The sequence below is a fragment of the Oculina patagonica genome, chromosome 12 (assembly GCF_052425735.1).
Source record: "Oculina patagonica isolate OP01 chromosome 12, crgOcupat, whole genome shotgun sequence".
NCBI classification, from domain to species: Eukaryota; Metazoa; Cnidaria; class Anthozoa; order Scleractinia; family Oculinidae; genus Oculina; species Oculina patagonica.
Genome location: NC_135769.1, coordinates 5,873,033 through 5,890,773, shown reverse-complemented (window position 1 = coordinate 5,890,773; position 17,741 = coordinate 5,873,033). Strand labels below are relative to the sequence as shown.

General features: G+C 37.0%; 1 protein-coding gene across 1 annotated transcript; it reads left to right on the top strand.

The window, feature by feature from the left end:
* The first annotated feature begins 234 nt into the window (after positions 1 to 234).
* Positions 235 to 16,845, top strand: LOC144632050 (activin receptor type-2B-like). The gene is made up of 6 exons (XM_078490655.1): positions 235 to 469; positions 4,940 to 5,083; positions 12,063 to 12,153; positions 14,321 to 14,454; positions 14,864 to 15,025; positions 16,660 to 16,845. The coding sequence occupies exons 3-6, from the start codon at positions 12,096 to 12,098 to the stop codon at positions 16,663 to 16,665; spliced, it is 360 nt and encodes a 119-aa protein (XP_078346781.1). The 5' UTR covers positions 235 to 469; positions 4,940 to 5,083; positions 12,063 to 12,095; the 3' UTR covers positions 16,666 to 16,845.
* The last annotated feature ends 896 nt before the right edge of the window (positions 16,846 to 17,741 follow it).

Below are 17,741 nucleotides of genomic sequence, written 5' to 3'. Positions count from 1 at the left end.
CTCAATTGCCGGTGTTTTTCTCAAAACAAATGTAGTTTTAGTACTCTTCATTATTATTTACCATTTTTCCTATTTTATTTCTTAGAATACAGGCTGAAACACTATAAACTGAGCCCAGCTCGTATGCTGAAGAGTATCAAAGAGGGCTCGCCTCCTATCCATTGTACCAAACCGATCCCAATTTGACGATTCTTGCGGTTTACTGCATAGTTGGAGTTCAGCAAAAACCGCAGTCATCGACAGTCCATCTTACAAAAGGCTTCAAACGTTACAGGACCTTACAGTCCAGTTTTGCATCGAAATCACGATTCCTTTTAAATAAACTGGGAAGATGGGGTTCCAGAATAGCAATTGCTTCAAGGTTTAGTGATGCACGATGTCTGTCGCCCCTGACACGAGCCTTCGCGTGTAGAGTGTTGGTGCTTTCTTGTGGTTGAGAAGAAAAGAACGAAATGTTTCATTCATTCAGGTATTCAGAAGACTTTACTTGCTAATGTTAAAACTGGGCATTGTATTTTAAAGTTTACAGTACAAACCTGACGCAAAAGCCTCTCATTAAGAAGGGGTGGGGGGGTTTTTCCCCAACCCCCATTTTTTTTTCTACCAAAAATTCTTTTCTCCTAAAACCGAACGCCAAAAAAAAAATTTTTGACCTTAACCGCCAGGAAAAAGAAGTACCCAAACAAAAAAGGAAACCACCAAAACCACAGTATAATAGACACTCTAATACAGTGACCCTTGAAGAAATAAGCTCTGGAACAGTTAAACTTGCCGTGGTCTTAAGCCGCAGTTTATCTGTGACTTTCTTTGTTATTCTTAACCAATTATCAGCGAGTATTCATCTCTATTCCTAGCGCTAGCCCCCTTATTTATAAGGTCGTTGTTCTTTGTTCTTTCAGTCCTGTGACAAAATTGATTATTCCTGGCTTAAAAAAAATAAAATTTAAAGAGTAAACCAGATCACATAATACACAAGTCTTATGTGCGTACATCCAAGTTGTTTTCCCTTACCATTCGGCAGTGAACTGTTTTACATTTAATTTACCAACGGCAGGGGTCGGGGACAGCTATTCTTAGAGTTATTTTAATAGAGTAACGGCGTGGAGATAGAGGTGAGCTTTCAACTCCTGAACTGTCTAAGATTTTAGATTTTGGCCTTCCAAAATATTGAATTCAGGATTTTAGAAGTCGTTAGCTCTAACTGTATATCATAACTCTACTTAAATAACTCAATTGCTAGTTGATTTTGCAGGGGTCCGAATAAGATTTAACCTGATTTAACTGCAAAAACCAAGTTTGATTTGGGCTTACTGTAAAATACACACGAGTCAAAAAATGACAGGTGCAATTCTGTGAAAGGCAAAGTTCTACTGACATCAAATAAATAAATAAAAGTCAGGTTACATTGTCACTGCAAAAATTGGATAGTGGATCATTTGTCCACACAATTTACTCTCAGTAAACTCGTTTTATAATCTAAGAATTGCCATATGAATTCGTTACAACTAATTTCAAGTCGCCATTTTGGACATTGCTCGCATACACTTTAATCCTGGTACACTTTAATCGCATCACGTAGACCCTCGCCTAACCCCCGCAAAGTAATCTCCTATTACGCCCCCAAACAACACAAACACCCCCGAGCGTGTCCGCTATAACGAGAGTTGACTAATTATCAACTTCTCAGAGGAGCACGCAACCAATGTACCCTTAATGTAACTCAGCAAATCACTTTTCTCAAAACAAGTCGTAAATTTAAGAACTCCATGTGCCCAAAGCAACAGTGTCTTATCTTTGATAGAAAACTGCTCGACGAATAACTGAATAGAGGCTTTATACATGTAAATGTCATTCGTTATTCAGGTGAAATTTTGGCTCTTTCAATATCAGTTAATGTGACTTACGGAAAGAGTTAACGATTTTATCACTTAATTGAAACTTTAGGCCATTTATTAGTTGTCAGCTACAACTTTTAGCCGTTCGTGAGCTGTCATTTGTAATTTCGAGTCATTTGTCACTTGATTTTAGTTAAAAGAACGTATTGCTTTATGAAATTACATATGTTCATTGAAAGACAGTTTTTTTAGTCCTTCCTCGACGACAGCTTGTACCCATTTAACTTTCATTTTGTCCACAGTAATTATGATGAACACGTTTATGACTCGCCACCTTTATTCATCCGGCGATTCGTTTCTTTCGACTAGGATAAACGAGAGTTATTCAAATTACTTGACAAGTGTTTCAACTCTCTTTCTATAATTCGGCCTGAAAACCTCAACACTCTCGGCAATTTTCGTCGACTTTCGACTGCTCTCATGTAATTTAAAGCTGCACTATTTTTTTTCTTGAGAAGAGTTTCTCTCGTTTGGCCCAGTAGCTCGCTTGAGTGTTGAAGTAAAACTCTCGAGCAACTTCTTGTCCCTGTGCCAGTTCAGTGGTTTCATCGAAAAATTGCATAGCTTCTTGGATTTCAGAAAACTGGGCTAATACTTACGCAATTATTTTTTTTTATATAAACGTAGGTTTTGCAAATTGCATTGCATATAGGACGGATAAGGGAAGAATCAGTGCAGTTTAGGCACAAGCTTGATTTTAGGCGAAACCGAGCGTAATGCTTAGCGTGTAGGCAGCATACAAATACAGTTGAATCCCGATAACTCGAACCTTCAAGGGAAATCGAAAAAGGCTCGAGATAACGGGAGTTCGAGTTATCGAGGGTAAAAGTAGTACGAAAACAACCTGGAGGGGAATCAAAACCCGGGGCCCCTGGAAACGGTTGGAGTCGGTTAATGGGAGGTTCGAGTTATTAAGGGTTTGAGTTATCGAGATTCAACAGTAAATATAAAAAATGAAACATCACGAACTCTCATTTTGTGTCTGAAAAGCCTAATAGAAAAGGTAAAGAGAACCCCAAAGTTTAATCGCTCCCCCCGACTGCAGCGCCAGCTACGCTGGCTATAAACTTTTTCGCAGGATTACCTTAGAAGGTTTGAGCTAGAAGTTGATCTTCATGTGGAATTTATTTGAGTTGCTTGTCTGAAACGGTTGTCGCAGCCTTAAGGTCTGTCAATGTAGTACAAGTTATGATTTCAGATTCGAATAGCTGCCCCTAATAAACTGAATAAACTTTACTTATTACACTACATCTACGTACCATTATAAATTATACCGTACCAGGCTATAAGCAACGAAATTAAACAGTGAAAACTCAGGTTAAAAAGAGCGTTGGTTTGGATGTTCTTAATACCGTGTTGGCAAACAATACTGAATAATAGTATTATAAATGGATTTAAAACGCCTTTCGGAACTTGAGCAGTCGATATTCAAACGTCGAGTCACTTTTCAATTTGCTTGCGAGAGAAGATTGAAAGCCGTTTCGCAAAAAAAAACACAATTAAAACAAAATGTTTGTAGGTAAATCTTGTTATGTTCCTCAAATTCTCCCCAAGGGAAAATCCAAGCTTAATAAAGCTACAATTTAAACTTATAGAAAGAGAAAATAATTTCCGTGACGGTTTGGCGCGAAACCACCACGAAGAATTCATTTCCGAAGGGCTGCTTTAAGACTTTGTAATGTTTTTCCAATTCCGAGAAAGCACGCCAGGAACACAAAAATCGCATTTTTGGTTTATGAATTGGCTATAGATAGAACAATTATTTAGGAAATACAAAAATTCTCAGTATTATAAGACTCTAAGGGCTCCCAAAAATGTCAATGGCAGTGAAGAATCGTGTCTTGTTCTTTTCATACGCTACGTGTCGAACTCCCCGGAAAGCAACACTTTATATATTCATTTATACGAAAAATTAACCCGGGAACTAAAAGCTTGAAAATGCGACACTGCCGTCCGTTGTCTTCTAAAAATAGTCTTTAATTGTCTAAGCACTTCTTGTAATTTTCTGGCGGGTTCAAAAACAAGACATTAATGTCGAAATTAAGCTTCATAGTTCTGCCATGAAGGGCGTTTTTTTGTGTGTTTTTAAAGTGGAGTTTAAGTCTTCCGCAAAAACTGAAGGACAATTTATTTGTTCGTCTGGTAAGACTACTTGATAAGCAGAAAAAGGCCGGAAGAAAACCACTTGAATTATTTACTTCGCACACCGCATTCTCAATATCAATAGAGTAACCTTTACATTTCTAAGTTGTTTTTAAGCCTCTCTCAAACATAAAAAACGTCACTGATAAAAAATATCTCATTCCTCGCATTTCACAAAGATAATTCCTGAAAGAATAATGATTTAAATCAGCCAGAGTTAACAATCGTTAAGAAAAGTTAACTTTCGGGTTTGACGCTTTTGGCAGCATCGAAAAAAAGATATCTATTATTTTGGATGACACTTTTTACCTAAGGTTTGTTTTTGACGAATTGTTATCAGCAATTGCACAGCTTTTTTAACTTTATATTAAAATTGCACTATCTTCATTAATTCTTTAGCCATTAACAACGACTTTCCCTCGAGGAAGGAAGATGGACGAAGATAGAGATCTAATATTAAATCTATATGTATGAAAATTGCTCCGTGTGTAGACTAAACTAAACATTTTTATCGCCCTGCATGAACAACAACGCTGCCGGGTAAATAACCAGAAAAAAACAACACCGAAAATAGATTTTCTTTTTGTGCCATTAAATCTGGAAAATAAATTACTCAGCGTAAAGTATTTATATGGTTTAAAGTTAGACCTTAACTAAAGACTAACTAGAAGAGGCCTTATAGTTATTTGCAAGCGATTTTATTCAGCATTTAATAAAGGTCTTATATTGAATTTGTTGCATGTTTTCGAACATGTTTTCATGAACAAATTCGAGATATCAAGCTTAATCCACCTGCATGTTTTTCTCGGGGCTAAAATAGGTACCGGCTGAAGTAATATAATGAATAAAGCCGTCACTGTGGTCGTTAAGTTGTCCTCATTAGGTTAGCTTGTCTGTTATAGGTCACTTAGTCCGACGAGAGGCGCTAAAAACCTAACAATATCACCCTGGAATGAGGTGGGCGTGAGTATTTATTGGCATCGGTCAAGACAAGGCCTTAGCATTGTGCAAGCGCGGTTCAAAGTAGAGAGAGCTTTCCGTTAAAGGTAAGCCCCCTGAAATTTAAACTCAAAGATTGTTCACTCACCTTAACACTGTACCTTAGCTTGAAATTAATAGCTACAAATAGCACTGATTTCGGTTGTGATTGCAATTTTTATATTTCAGGTTTTTAAATTGAAGCCGTGTTAAGAAACCAATATGTTTATTGCGCGAATATGCTTTGGTTTAGATTTAACCAAAAAAAAAAATAACTATACTAAAACACATGTAACACAGTAGTGACAAAAACATTATTCTCTTTCGGGTCACCTATTACAGTAGCTTTTTTCCAGGAGAGTAACTTTGAATATTCTTTCAATGAATTGCGAAAGCTAACTTTTGGTGGCCATAGTCAAATTCACAGATCAATTGCATTGAGTTGGGCTCTTTGAGTCTTCGCTAAATCGGTCTCAACTAACAGGAACTTGATCTAGGACCAGATCAAAAGAAGAACTACATGTACTAGTATTTGTTTGTATTTCTGACCATAACCGGCCTATTACATCCAAATAATTCATTACATTCGTATTTTTGCTGTTTGTTACAGCTCCGTTAGCCTTCTTTTACCGCAAACATAACAGCCGTATAACTAACGCTTTTTCGTGGTTTGCCGCATTGCAAACAGTTCTTAAATTACTTAACCAATACACTAACTTAAACTTATTGGTATTTTTGTTGGTGCTTTTTTATGCTAATAAAACTTTAGCATATCTTTCAGACGTACTATATGGCTTAAGTTTATCTAGAGGTTACATTAGCACTTGAAAAAACGTCAGTGCGCGCTTAATCAAGGTCTTCAATATGATGATCAAATCCGCCCGCTTTACATTACTGCAGAAATCGTGAAGCAGAACCACTTGAGCCTTCATGCCAAGCAATATATCCAAAAAATACGTGGGTGTCTAATTGAAGACGCCGAAAGCAATTAAATTTCTTTCGTGCCGGTGAAAAATAACTATTAAAAACACTTTGGCATTGTTTTTTGATAAGAGACCGGGAACAGAGTCGTTAAGTTAAGGTTTTTCCACCCTTTTCATCTCATTAATCTTTCAGTTAACGTACTGATAAGACATCGCAAAAGAATAGAAAAATAATCGCTCTAAAAACATCAAAAATTGGTGGCAAAAAGGCAGAAAATGATATATTGAGATTTATTCATCTATCTTCGCCTTTGACGCTTGCCTAAATTTTACGACCTCCTAAAATATTGCAAAAACAATCAAAAACCGAGCGTAGATCGGTATATATCATAAATTCTATATGATTTTCTTAACTTCGCTGGGGTAGAAATCAAGTAAAGGGTTTTGAAACGTCACACGACAAATGAAAAAACGTTTTGTAAAGAGAAGAAAGATAAGTAAGACGACATTATACAATGATATCATTTTTCCATTTTTCACGTTTAGGTTTCGCCTCTTTTTAATTAAAACTAAGAAACTGCTTTATATCAAGTCGAATTCCTACATTATGTGTTAAAGGAGTATTTTTCTCAGCTTGAGGACTCATTTTGACGTAAAATCTTCAACCAGTGGGCTAAAAGTTACTATTTCCATTAAAAATGACTAAGAAACTGTTTTTAAGAAGTCTACTTCCTATTTCATGTTTTTAAAAAGAAGTGTTCTATTCGGCTTGAGGACTCATTTTGTATTTATGAAATAATCGATCTGGTGGGCTGAAATTACTACAATAATCTACATACCAAAAATCAGAATTTTCATCGCCCTAAAGCGACTATTTACAGGTATTTTTAGATGTGACTCTTTTAATTCGTAAAGGAACTCAATACGATCATAAAATGATATTAAAAACACAGGAAGCGTTAGATCAGTGACCATTTTGAATCCACGCCCATTCTTGTCGACTTCCTTGTTGGGCGCTTGAGATTTTAGGCAATTGCTGCGTTTACAGGAGAGAGGTTTTATACTACGGTAATTATAACTGCTAACTGCAGTTTGGTAGACACAGAGCTAGATAACTAAAGTAGGCAGTAGACAATTGACAGTTTGCGCTTTTCACGGAAAGCATATGTATTGTTGGGTCTAGAAAGGGTGTCAGAAACCTTCGACGTTATTCTAGCTTTGCTACTGTAAGAGTACCGCCTTTCTAAGCGTCGTCTTATGTTTCGTATCTCCTGAAGACGTTTCCTCGCACTAAAATGTGCAAAACGTCTCGGTTAAGACATCTACTGCATAGCTGTTTAAATTTCTCCATTGCGAAAAGTAAATTAATATATCGTCCTCATATTCGTGTTTCGAGAGAGATGTCTACCATAGTATTGCTTTAACTGAAGTAAACATTTTCCATCGTGGACGCGTTTTACTGCTCAGGGCCAGGGAGAAGAAGTGCAAAAGATTTATCAGTGAAGCCTAAGATATCCTCAAATCATAATAGATAACTAAGTTACAACTGAAGACACCAAAGCAGTAATAGTGAACCAAAGGGCAAAAGGATTGTCCCCAGTCGTCTCTCAGTTTCGTTTTGAATGTAAACGAGGGAAGCCTGAGCTGGAGCAGTTATCCACGACTGGACCCATTCTCCCTCGACCCAGATAAGTCAGAAGAAAAACAGGAATGGTCAAGATTTGACAAGGTTGAGATGGAAGTAGGAACCAGCAACGTGAAAAAAAATAAGGAGTAATTTTTTAAGATTCGCCATCCCTTGACGCTCTTCCTCGAAGACTTCACTCTTAAAGGGACTGTGACACGGGCTGAGTTAAGTTTATTTTATTTATCTTGCCAAATACCTGTTATGAAACTTAATGTTTGCAAAGGAATTACTTCAATGGATCTAAATGGCAAAATCATAGCTTCATTGCAACCAAATGTGTCTCCCGGGTGTTGCAATTAAAAGTTAAAAGCAAACAAGACTAACTTTGAAGACTGTTCAGCCCAACAATATTTAAAAAACCGATATTGCAATCCGTTTCAATCTTTGTCACTTTTGGCCATCCGTACCATCTTTTGTATTTGCTGTGTTATTGAAATGTTCATTCAATGTTTAAGTAGTTATTTTTATATTTCACTGAATTTGATGGTCCTTTCTCATGCCTAAAATTGGCTGAAACCCGGTGACACAGTCACTTTTATCATCTCCAACTTCAACTGAGGTAGATTGGCCAGCGGAAACAGTACATCAGTGTAACCTCGATAGTGAAACGCAACATGTTTCACCTTTTCACGTGATTTAACATTTGACAGTAACTGACTTAGTAAAATTAACGAGGACATGTGTTCGCAAGGAAAATTTGGATTATGTAAAGCCAACTTTATTGAGTCAGCGTTAAGACCTGCGCCATCTTCAAGTATTTTTTATTATCTTTGATCGGATTTTTTTGAGTGTTGAAAAAGGGGCGCGTTGTATATTATCACAATGTGTACGATAAAGCTCCACATTAAATTTGGTACTTGAGATTTTTAGATGACTGGTATGCAACCTATAGCTAGACAAATCTATCCAATATATACCACAAGTCTCTATATTAAGTGCACTGAGGTAAGCGTTACAAAGATTATTGGAATATTAAAGCATTCTTGAATCACAGCGACGGAAAAGCTTAACATTTTAAAGTTGACAAAAATGTTGCCTTGATGGTTGTGATAAATTTTCGCACGAAGTTGCTGCAAAGTTTCACGCAAGTTGAAATTACACCATCTTTGACAAGAAATATGCAGATTACAATATTTCGGGATTCGCTGCTCCTAAAACCTTCGAAAGAGTATTTTTGTTGCATTGCTTTACTCAGAAATGAAATAACAAAGAAAAAGGGAAAGCGTTCGTGCACTGTCGTTCCCCGAATGACGTCAATGATATCACTGCCTCCCAAACACCGCCTCTTCTCTACCAAATTCTCTTCGGTCTTAAATTGCCGGATACAGATCATTTTCGGTCACGCGACCTAATGTAATAAATTTTGTTTGCTTTCTTTAAAAACAACAAGAAACAAAAGCATTGGAGTTTTTGTATAAACCAAAACAGTATTGCAAAAAGATATTTACATGGAACAGGACACAACTATTTCGAAACTATTCGACGACCCCTGGCACGTTCGCCAAACCAATATGGCAACTAAGCATAAAAGAATATAAGAAGTATTAAGCAGATTTTATCCTTAATATCTGATTTCTATTTTCTACTTCGGAATATCTTTGAGAACCTTTTTAAAATAGTTGTCATGACTGACTGAGTTTCAAAATACGTAACATTATTAATGTTGCGCAACGCTGGTTCACGAAAGAAGCTATACCGGGCAGGCATGCGATTTATTTTTAGTTTGAATTTTAATTTAAGATCTAAAACAACATAACATCCGAAAGAGTAGTTTTGTTGAATAACTTTACTCAGAAATGAAATAATAAAGAGAGAAGCAAAGCTCCCATGCAATTAATGACGTCATTGATATCACTGCCTCCTAAACATCCTACTCTAACTTCCAAATTCTCTTCAGTCTTAAAATACGTCCGTTCCTGTATCAAAATTTGTTTGCTTTCTTTTAACAACAACAAAAAACAAACACATAGGAGTTTTTTGTACAAACTAAAACAGTATTGCAAAGAGATCTTACGTGGAAAAAGGTACAACTATTTGACGACCTTCGGCACGTTCGCCAAACCAACATCGCGACCCAGCATAAAAGAACATAAGAAGTATTGAGTAGATTTTGTCCTCAATATCTGATTTCTATTCTCTACTTCGGAAATCTTTGAGATCCTTTTAAAATAATTGTCGTGACTGAAAGTTTCAAAATAGCGAAGAAGTATTAGTAAGAAAGTAAGCCGGGCAGGCATCGTGATCCAATTTTAGTTTTAATTTTAAAAAGATCTAAAACAACGTATTAACTGAACCGTAAACAGATCTTGAGAGCTAAGGAAAGACACAAGAAAATAAGATAGAACAAAACAAACTTAGAACTCTCTTTCATATTAAAATGTTCTTTGCCCAATATCAGTTTAAAATTTAAGTTTAGAATACTTTTACCTCCGTGAGCAAATATCTAAACAATCTGAAAACGCTTTATCTTCCAAAACATACGATCACGAAATAGAAAACTTAAGGATCAAAATTGGGAGGTAGTTGGTAAGAGGGGGGCACCTTTAAGTGTTGTAATGATGGCATCTATAAAAGTTCAAAAAACCCTTCCAGAATTGCTCAAAATAGCATTGCTGCGGTTCTGAAATGTCAAATTTTGCCGGGGTTTTCCTCTACTTTTTTATGAACCCAACAGCATCAGCTCAACCCCACCAACTATTGTCACAAAATACAGCAGCAGAATACCGATACGAAAACGTAAACGACAACTGCTAAAATTAACTCGAATACTGCCACGGGGGAACAAGTGTCAATTGATGGCGACATCACTTCTCCGAGCAGTGACTGAGCCTGCGGTTTTCATCCCAGAAGTTGCTGAGCAACATGACGTATGTATACGCGCGACGGCTTTCGGAGTACTCGTGAGCGCTCGCGCTAGTTTTTGATTGGATGTAATAATTCGGAAACCTTTCGAGTGCTTCACCGAAGATCGGCCAAAACGGGCACTTATTCCCCCGATTACTGCTTAGTCAAAACTATTAATTACTCAGAGACGAGTAAACATTGTGCACGTGTTCGACAAGTGGTGCCAGCAGTTTTTGTCGCAGCTACATTTTCAGAGCAACACGTCTGGGGGTCTAGAGCACAACATAATATTTTTATAAAAGAAAAATAATTACAGGAGCTCTGTCACAAAATTTCAAGTTATTTTTCCAATGTACATAATAACTCTTTTTAATTGAAGGAAACATCGAAATATATAATACTTTAACAAAGAAGTTTTCCGATGTTGAAGCTAGACGGATTACGGACAACAAACTTGAAAAAGTTGGCCATTTTTTTCAAGATCCGCCTGGTCCTCCTTTTAACCCTAATTCAGTTTTTGTGTCTCACAACTGCAGTTAACATTTTTTTAGCTGTATTTGATTTTATGTAAGTAAAGCAGACGATATTTTCTTAGTCTGTATTTAACACGAACATATCTAATTCCAATTTTGCACACTTGCTGAGAAGCGCAAAAAATAAATTTCCTACACGAAAAAACAATTTCTTACAATCACAAAAATTAGATCCCGCAAAAAAAATCATCAATCCGCAAATTTGAAAAACCGCAAAACTTTTGACACAGTTCAAGTCTAGAGGTGCTTAATCACTAGACAACCCCCATTTTAGTTTGCTGAGAATGTTATGCTTTACATTGATTCTATTTCTGTCTTATCTTGTTTTCATGTGGCTTCTCTCTATGTTGGCTGTGGTTTAATTATTTTCTTTATCAAAGATAAGTGTTTAGTGTTGTCTAGAACAGCACGATTAAAAGAACAGGTTTTTGGAAATCATTAGCAGATTTTAGCATTTTAATTTTGTTATGTTTAAACAACCAAAACAATTTCCGTACGTTTTTCTTGACAAAGTAACATATAATTCAGCGCACTCAATATGAATGGTATTTTAAACAAACAAAAAACTAACTTTTCAGAATAGCTTAACAAAACCCTCAATTTCGAAATTAAACACTCTAAACTAAATTGCGTGAAAAAAATTATCAGTCATTAGATTGATAGTTCAAGAAGCTAATGATAGTGGAGCGTGGGTAGTGAGCAAAAATCGCCGCGGGTTGTTGCTAAAAATAGCCATAGAAGAATTGCCCTTGTTTAGAACGAAACGTTCTACATGTCATGTACCTTATTCACTGATATTGAAATTATAACAGATTTCAGATAAATCTAAATTTAGATACATTACAAACAAACAGGACGTTGCTTTCACCGTATATATAAATTTTCGTGAAGTCGTGAGCGATGCAAGGTGGTGTTTTACAAAAATTCACATCTGAGCCATAGTGCCCACACTTTGCTGGCCACTACACCTCCCACGCTATAAAACCCACGACCCATAACTGTTATAAATAGCTACATCCTTTTTGTAACGGTGATTCGTACTTGTTGCTCTCTCTCACAGGTGTAAACTGTTCGTAGCTTTGTCTGTCTGACGATGGAAAGCAAACTCTTGATTTTATTGGTTACCATTGCAGTCCAATTTCTGTTAGCCGGTATGTGCAAACTTATAATTATATTAGTATGCTTTAAAAAATGTATTACATATTATTATTTAAGCAAGTCTTGCTCCAGTCTGTTAGACAGCTGAAATTAATGAACTTTACGACAACAATTTTATAACAGAAGTTGGTTTCCATTAAAATGCAAATAAATCATTTCGCGTTTTTTTTCCTGCTCTTTTGAAAATAATTTTTAATTTCTTCGGGGCCGAAATAAGACAACTAAGCTCCGGAGGAAAATTTACAAACAGATGTTAAAGAACACTAAAAAAAGGCAAAACAATAATCACAACAAGTAACATCTGAAGAAATTTGTTCAAAGAGCAGTTTTCACTTGAGTGTCGAAAGTAACTTGCGTTTGCTTTGGTTTTGCATTACTACCCTTGCACCACTTTCTCAGTCAATCAGAAGTAAAACAAAAACCAATTGTGACTCGCTCGCGCACGTTTTCCCGTGCTTCGTGCCGGCTACATGTATTTACTTCGAGTTTTGATTGGTTTACTGAATTGTCTGTATTCTTTTTGATTGGCTAAAGTGATTACTTGGTTTTTGGTTTTACGACACTTACTTGAAAACTGCTCTATAGCAAATATTCTTTTTCCTACACAAATTAAGACTGTGATCGTTCTATAAAATAAAACAATGTTTAAGAACAAAAAATATTTGACATGAGATATCCCTGATTTCCCTTCTTTGTGCCACATTTGTGCACAAAACCACGCGATGAATTTTTAAACTTTGGTTTTACTGATTGCTCTTATCTTTGGCAAGTTTGAAATTGTTTGAGATAAAGTTTTTTTGTTTACTTTGTTACATGTAAATTAGCAAAGCTTAATAAATATTTTCGTTTCTTTCTGTAAGATGTGTATGTTCTGGTGATGTTAACTGGTATCAGTACTAAGTACTGTTTTTTTCTTTTGTTATAGAGCAGTTTTCAATAGGCGATTTGCATGATGGCGTCACTTGACTACAACTACCAGAATCCTCCGCTTTGTCTTTTTGTCATTCTAATTAGAGCAATTGTTTTTCAAACCCCACTGGGAATTCAAAATTTGAATAACAAAGGAAAGGAGAAATGAATTCTGGTATTTGTAGTCAAATGACGACATCGTGCAAATGTGCTATTGAGTGTCGTAAAACTAAAACCAAAGTAATCACTCTGGCCAATCACAAAGGACACGGACAATCCAGTGAACCAATCAAAACTCGAAGCAAAGTAGCCGGCACGAAGCACGGGAAAACGTGCGCGAGCGAATCACAATTGCTTTTGGTTTTACTTCTGATTGGTTGAGAAAGCGGCGCGAGTTTTTTTGAGCCAATCATTAAGCGTAGTAATGCAAAACCCAAGCAAACGCGAATTACTTTCGACACTCAAGTGAAAATCGCGCTCTAAATTACTGTTTTGTTTCACCCTGCAACTAAATGATCTTTTTAACGGAAAACGTGATCCGCCCACGTAATACTATACTACCCTAGGGAAACAACAGTTTAATCACTGGATTTGCACGTGATCAATATGTGAGTCGCACCCGTGCGTGCTTCGCGTGGACAAAAATACCCGATGCTGAACCAGATGGTTAGCTTTCGCAACAATTTCTGAAATTCAGAACGTGAGCGAATGTTACGAAAGTTTACTGGGAAAGTTCCCAGAAAATCGAGTTTTTTAAAATGCGAACCATTAAACCGAAATTTTAAGAAATATTTCGAATTCGGGAATAAAATAAGTGGATTTTTGAGAAGAAAAAATCAATAATTTGGTTACGTATTTTTGGAAAATGTCGAAAATGCTGTTCCATTCCGAATCTAAGGCGGAATTTTTGGTCGAATGGAAAGCGAAGCACAATATTTTTTTTTTAATTGTAGGGTTACCCATAAGGTCTAATCACAGGCCACACAAAAAATTTGCGCGTTTTGTCTCCTCAAAACTCTCAGTTCTCCAGGAAACAAAACTAAACTTTTTTTCCTGAGAGCCATCCATAACTTTATTTATACACCAAGAAAGGTTTAGAATGTATTCTTGTTATAATAGTGCGAGAGAATAATTTTAGTTAATTTATTTTAAGCTATAATTATTTCTATTTATCTTTGGCAAAATAAAATGGTTATTGTTGTTGTTAGAATCAGTATATTAAATTTGATTTCTCCTCTCCATCGATGTCAGAGGGCCGATCGTGTTACTTCTACGACTATACAAAACCATGTACTGGTTCGAGCTGTTTGGATACCACTCGCTGTGAACACAAGAATGAGAGATGCTTTTCGCTTTATAACGTCACATCCGATGGATCTGCACAGGTATTTGAATACAGTAGTTTTCGTTTTTCTCCACGCCACACCGTGTGGCGTGAAACTCCGAAATTCAAAAAGCACTATCTTGAAGACGGCGAATGCTATCGAGCTACCTTCAACAAGATATATATTAAGAAAGTCTAATAGCTGAGTGAAGAAAAAAACTCAGGAGTCTTGCGATTCTGGGTTTAGAATTTTGACGACGTCACGTGAAAACCAAGAATATTCGTACCAGATTTGTGAGGAAGCTCAGAGTTTGCCACCAGTCTCATTCGTTCTTTCTTATGCTTTAGTTGCCATTTTTAATTCACTAACATATGTAAAACATTTTTAAAAAGTGACTGAAAAATATTAATTATTATAAAGTTAGAAAAATTAGTGAAACTGAATATTCTTTACTTTTCACTTTTTATAGGTTTTGCAAAAAGGCTGCTGGAGGCAAGATAATAGTTGTTCGCTGACCAACGAGTGTGTGTTTCGGAAACTTTGGCCAAGATCGTCATTGTATTTCTGCTGTTGTACCGGGGGCCTGTGCAACTCTTCCATTACCACCGAGAATTTTACGGGCCTCAAACAGGTGAGTGGGTTATTGCTGTAAAACTTCTTTATTATATAAACTAGAGTGAATTACCAGAAGTTCTCTCGCTATGAAAAATCATATCTTCACTTGTCAAAGATATCATATCTTTCATATGGGAAGATATCGATTTCTTCACGTTTGCTGAGGAGTTTGCCATAATCCAAAATGCTGAATGAGCCAAAGTTTTTTGATATTAAGTCGAAACATCTTCAGATCTTCCTCGTAAATCTTCGGCAATCTTCGGTAATTTTCGGAAAAGTTCGGTAAATGTTCAGAAACATTCGTATGATCTTTGGACAACATTTAAAAAATCTTCGGAAATCTTAGGAAAATCGTCAAAAACCTTGTTTTGAGTAGGTTTATATAACAAACAAAGTAATACATGGTTGCTTGGAGATATGAAATTTCTCTTCTCGTGTTCAAATCGATATCTCACTCGTTTGCAATTTTCGAAGATGAATCTCATATCTCCGCGCGCGCAACCATGTATATCCTCTACAGTCAAAACTTCGTAATACGGACACCAAAGACACGGTAGGCAAAGTGCGCGTCGAGCTTAGTGGCCCATACAGACCGGAGCTTATCCCGGTTTCTGTAGCATGAAGCGACTAGGAGTATTTCTACTCCCTCCTGGATGGGATGCTAGTCCATCGCAGGGTTACCCCCCAGCCCACCTCCGATTAGTTCGCCAGTACCCATTTATACACCTGGGTGGAGAGAGGCACTGTGAGAGTAATGTATTTTTCCCAAGAACACAACACAATGACTTGATCCGGAGTCCAGCGCTCTTACCATTAGGTCACCGCACCTTCCACAGACATGTTATGGAGGTGTCCGTATTGCGGAGGTAGAGATTATACGAGATTTTGTCTCTTTCGGACCAAGACAACTGTCCGTAAAAGGGAGTTGTCCGTTTTATAGAGGTGTCCGTAGGGAGAGGTTCGACTGTAATTTACTCTTAAAGCTCTTTGTTTATTATGTTCTTAGTCTTAGACTCCTCGTCTCCTCCCCTCCGCTTTGGACTTGACTTTCGCCGGAAGTCAAGTCAAAAAGCGGAGTAGAGGTGCCAAGGGACTGGGTATATTTTCAAGGCTTACATCAAGGCCAGTCAGGGGTTATAGCTCAATTTACTGAAATGGAATTAAAGTTAAAGGCGAAGGGGGGTTGATAAATCGGGAAAATGCACATTCCCAAAAAGACCGTCCATACATGGTGGTAACTGTGTATTTTGGTATCAAATACCCCTTCCCTTTCGTTACCTTCATAATCATCGTGGAAATCATAAAAAAAAAACAATTTTAACGTTACGTGGGACCACCTACCAGACGGCATTTTTATGTAGCACAAAACCTATACAGTCAACTTCTCTTAACGGACACCTCTTTACGACAGACACCTGATAAGACGGACACCTGGTGTTGGCCGTTTTTCAGTCATTTACTGTAACTAAACTCCCTATAAGACTTACACCTCTCTAAGACGGACAGTTGGAGACGGTCCCGACGGTGTCCGTTTTAGGGAGAGTTGACTGTAATGGGAAAATAGACCTTAATTGTATGAACAAAGCAGTCAAATATTTTATTGAAATTTTATGTCTACCTTTTTTAACTCATTATCTCTTCAAATTTCAGGAATAAAGTAACGTCTGCAGAAGATTGATTGAGATGTAATGCAAACAACAGATAATTTAAGATGGCTCACAAATTTTTAGGTCTTCCCGTTTTTGGCATTCTATAACAGCTAGCCCCATGATGCCGGAGAACAAACATCCCATACCACGTATAGATCGCAATTTGTTCATTGATAAAACCTGTACATAATTTGGGGGGTTAAAAAAAAGGATTTTTATAATTTATTCCCCGGGAGACACAGAAGAAGAGTTTTGTCCTTAACAAAATAATTTCTTTGCAAACATTAAGTTTCATAGCGACTGAGTAATTGGCAAATCTTTCAAAATGAACTTAACCCGATACAGTCTCTTTACATTATTGGCGTAGCTGTGATAGAATTTTAAAGACGGGAACGTTTTAAAAGCGAAGTCCAAGATACTTAGTATGTAAGCAAGCTGAAGCAAGTCGAAGTTGGTACAGCCAATGTAAAAGTGTACAGCCAATGTAAAAACTGAAACTGCTACAATATAATAAAAGTGACATTTGTTAATGTATTACAAGCCGAGTTACTCATTGCTTTCAGAGCATTTAAAAAAGGATGATAGTTACCAGTTGTAAGTAGGGGCGGATCTAGTGAGAGGGTGCAGGGGAATGTGCACCCCCTCCCCCCGGAGATCGCCTGCGGCTTTCTAATACAACTGGTATTCTGCAAAAAAAGATCAGTTACGTCATGCCTTAGTGTTGCACCCCTTCCTAAGAATAAAACCCTGGATCCGCCCCTGGTAGGCGGTCTTGTAGTCAGGGGCACAAAAAACTCGAGTGTCAAACGTTCAAGCCAGCATAAAAATTCACACAAATTTTTGAAAAAAATTCAGCGGGGACGTGGGTGCTCGTTGGAAAATTTGAATTAAAGACCAAACTTTGCGTGGCTCAAGCAATATAATTATCGATGCCTGATCGGTCTCACCGCCAACACAGTTTGATGGCGTTTAATTTCCTCACGTGCAACCCTAAACGAGACCTCCACGGCCAAAAAAATTCGGCGTTTTGTCCTAACACCCCAAGTGGGGCCAAAATACGTAATTTAGGCCCCTAGGCAGAAT

Bases quoted from the DNA above. Each gene is read 5' to 3' on its own strand.
- LOC144632050 (XM_078490655.1), top strand. From the start codon at position 12,096: ATGGAAAGCAAACTCTTGATTTTATTGGTTACCATTGCAGTCCAATTT. The intron at 12,154-14,320 runs GTATGTGCAAAC...CATCGATGTCAG, and splicing joins AGTCCAATTTCTGTTAGCCG to AGGGCCGATCGTGTTACTTC. The intron at 14,455-14,863 runs GTATTTGAATAC...CACTTTTTATAG, and splicing joins CATCCGATGGATCTGCACAG to GTTTTGCAAAAAGGCTGCTG.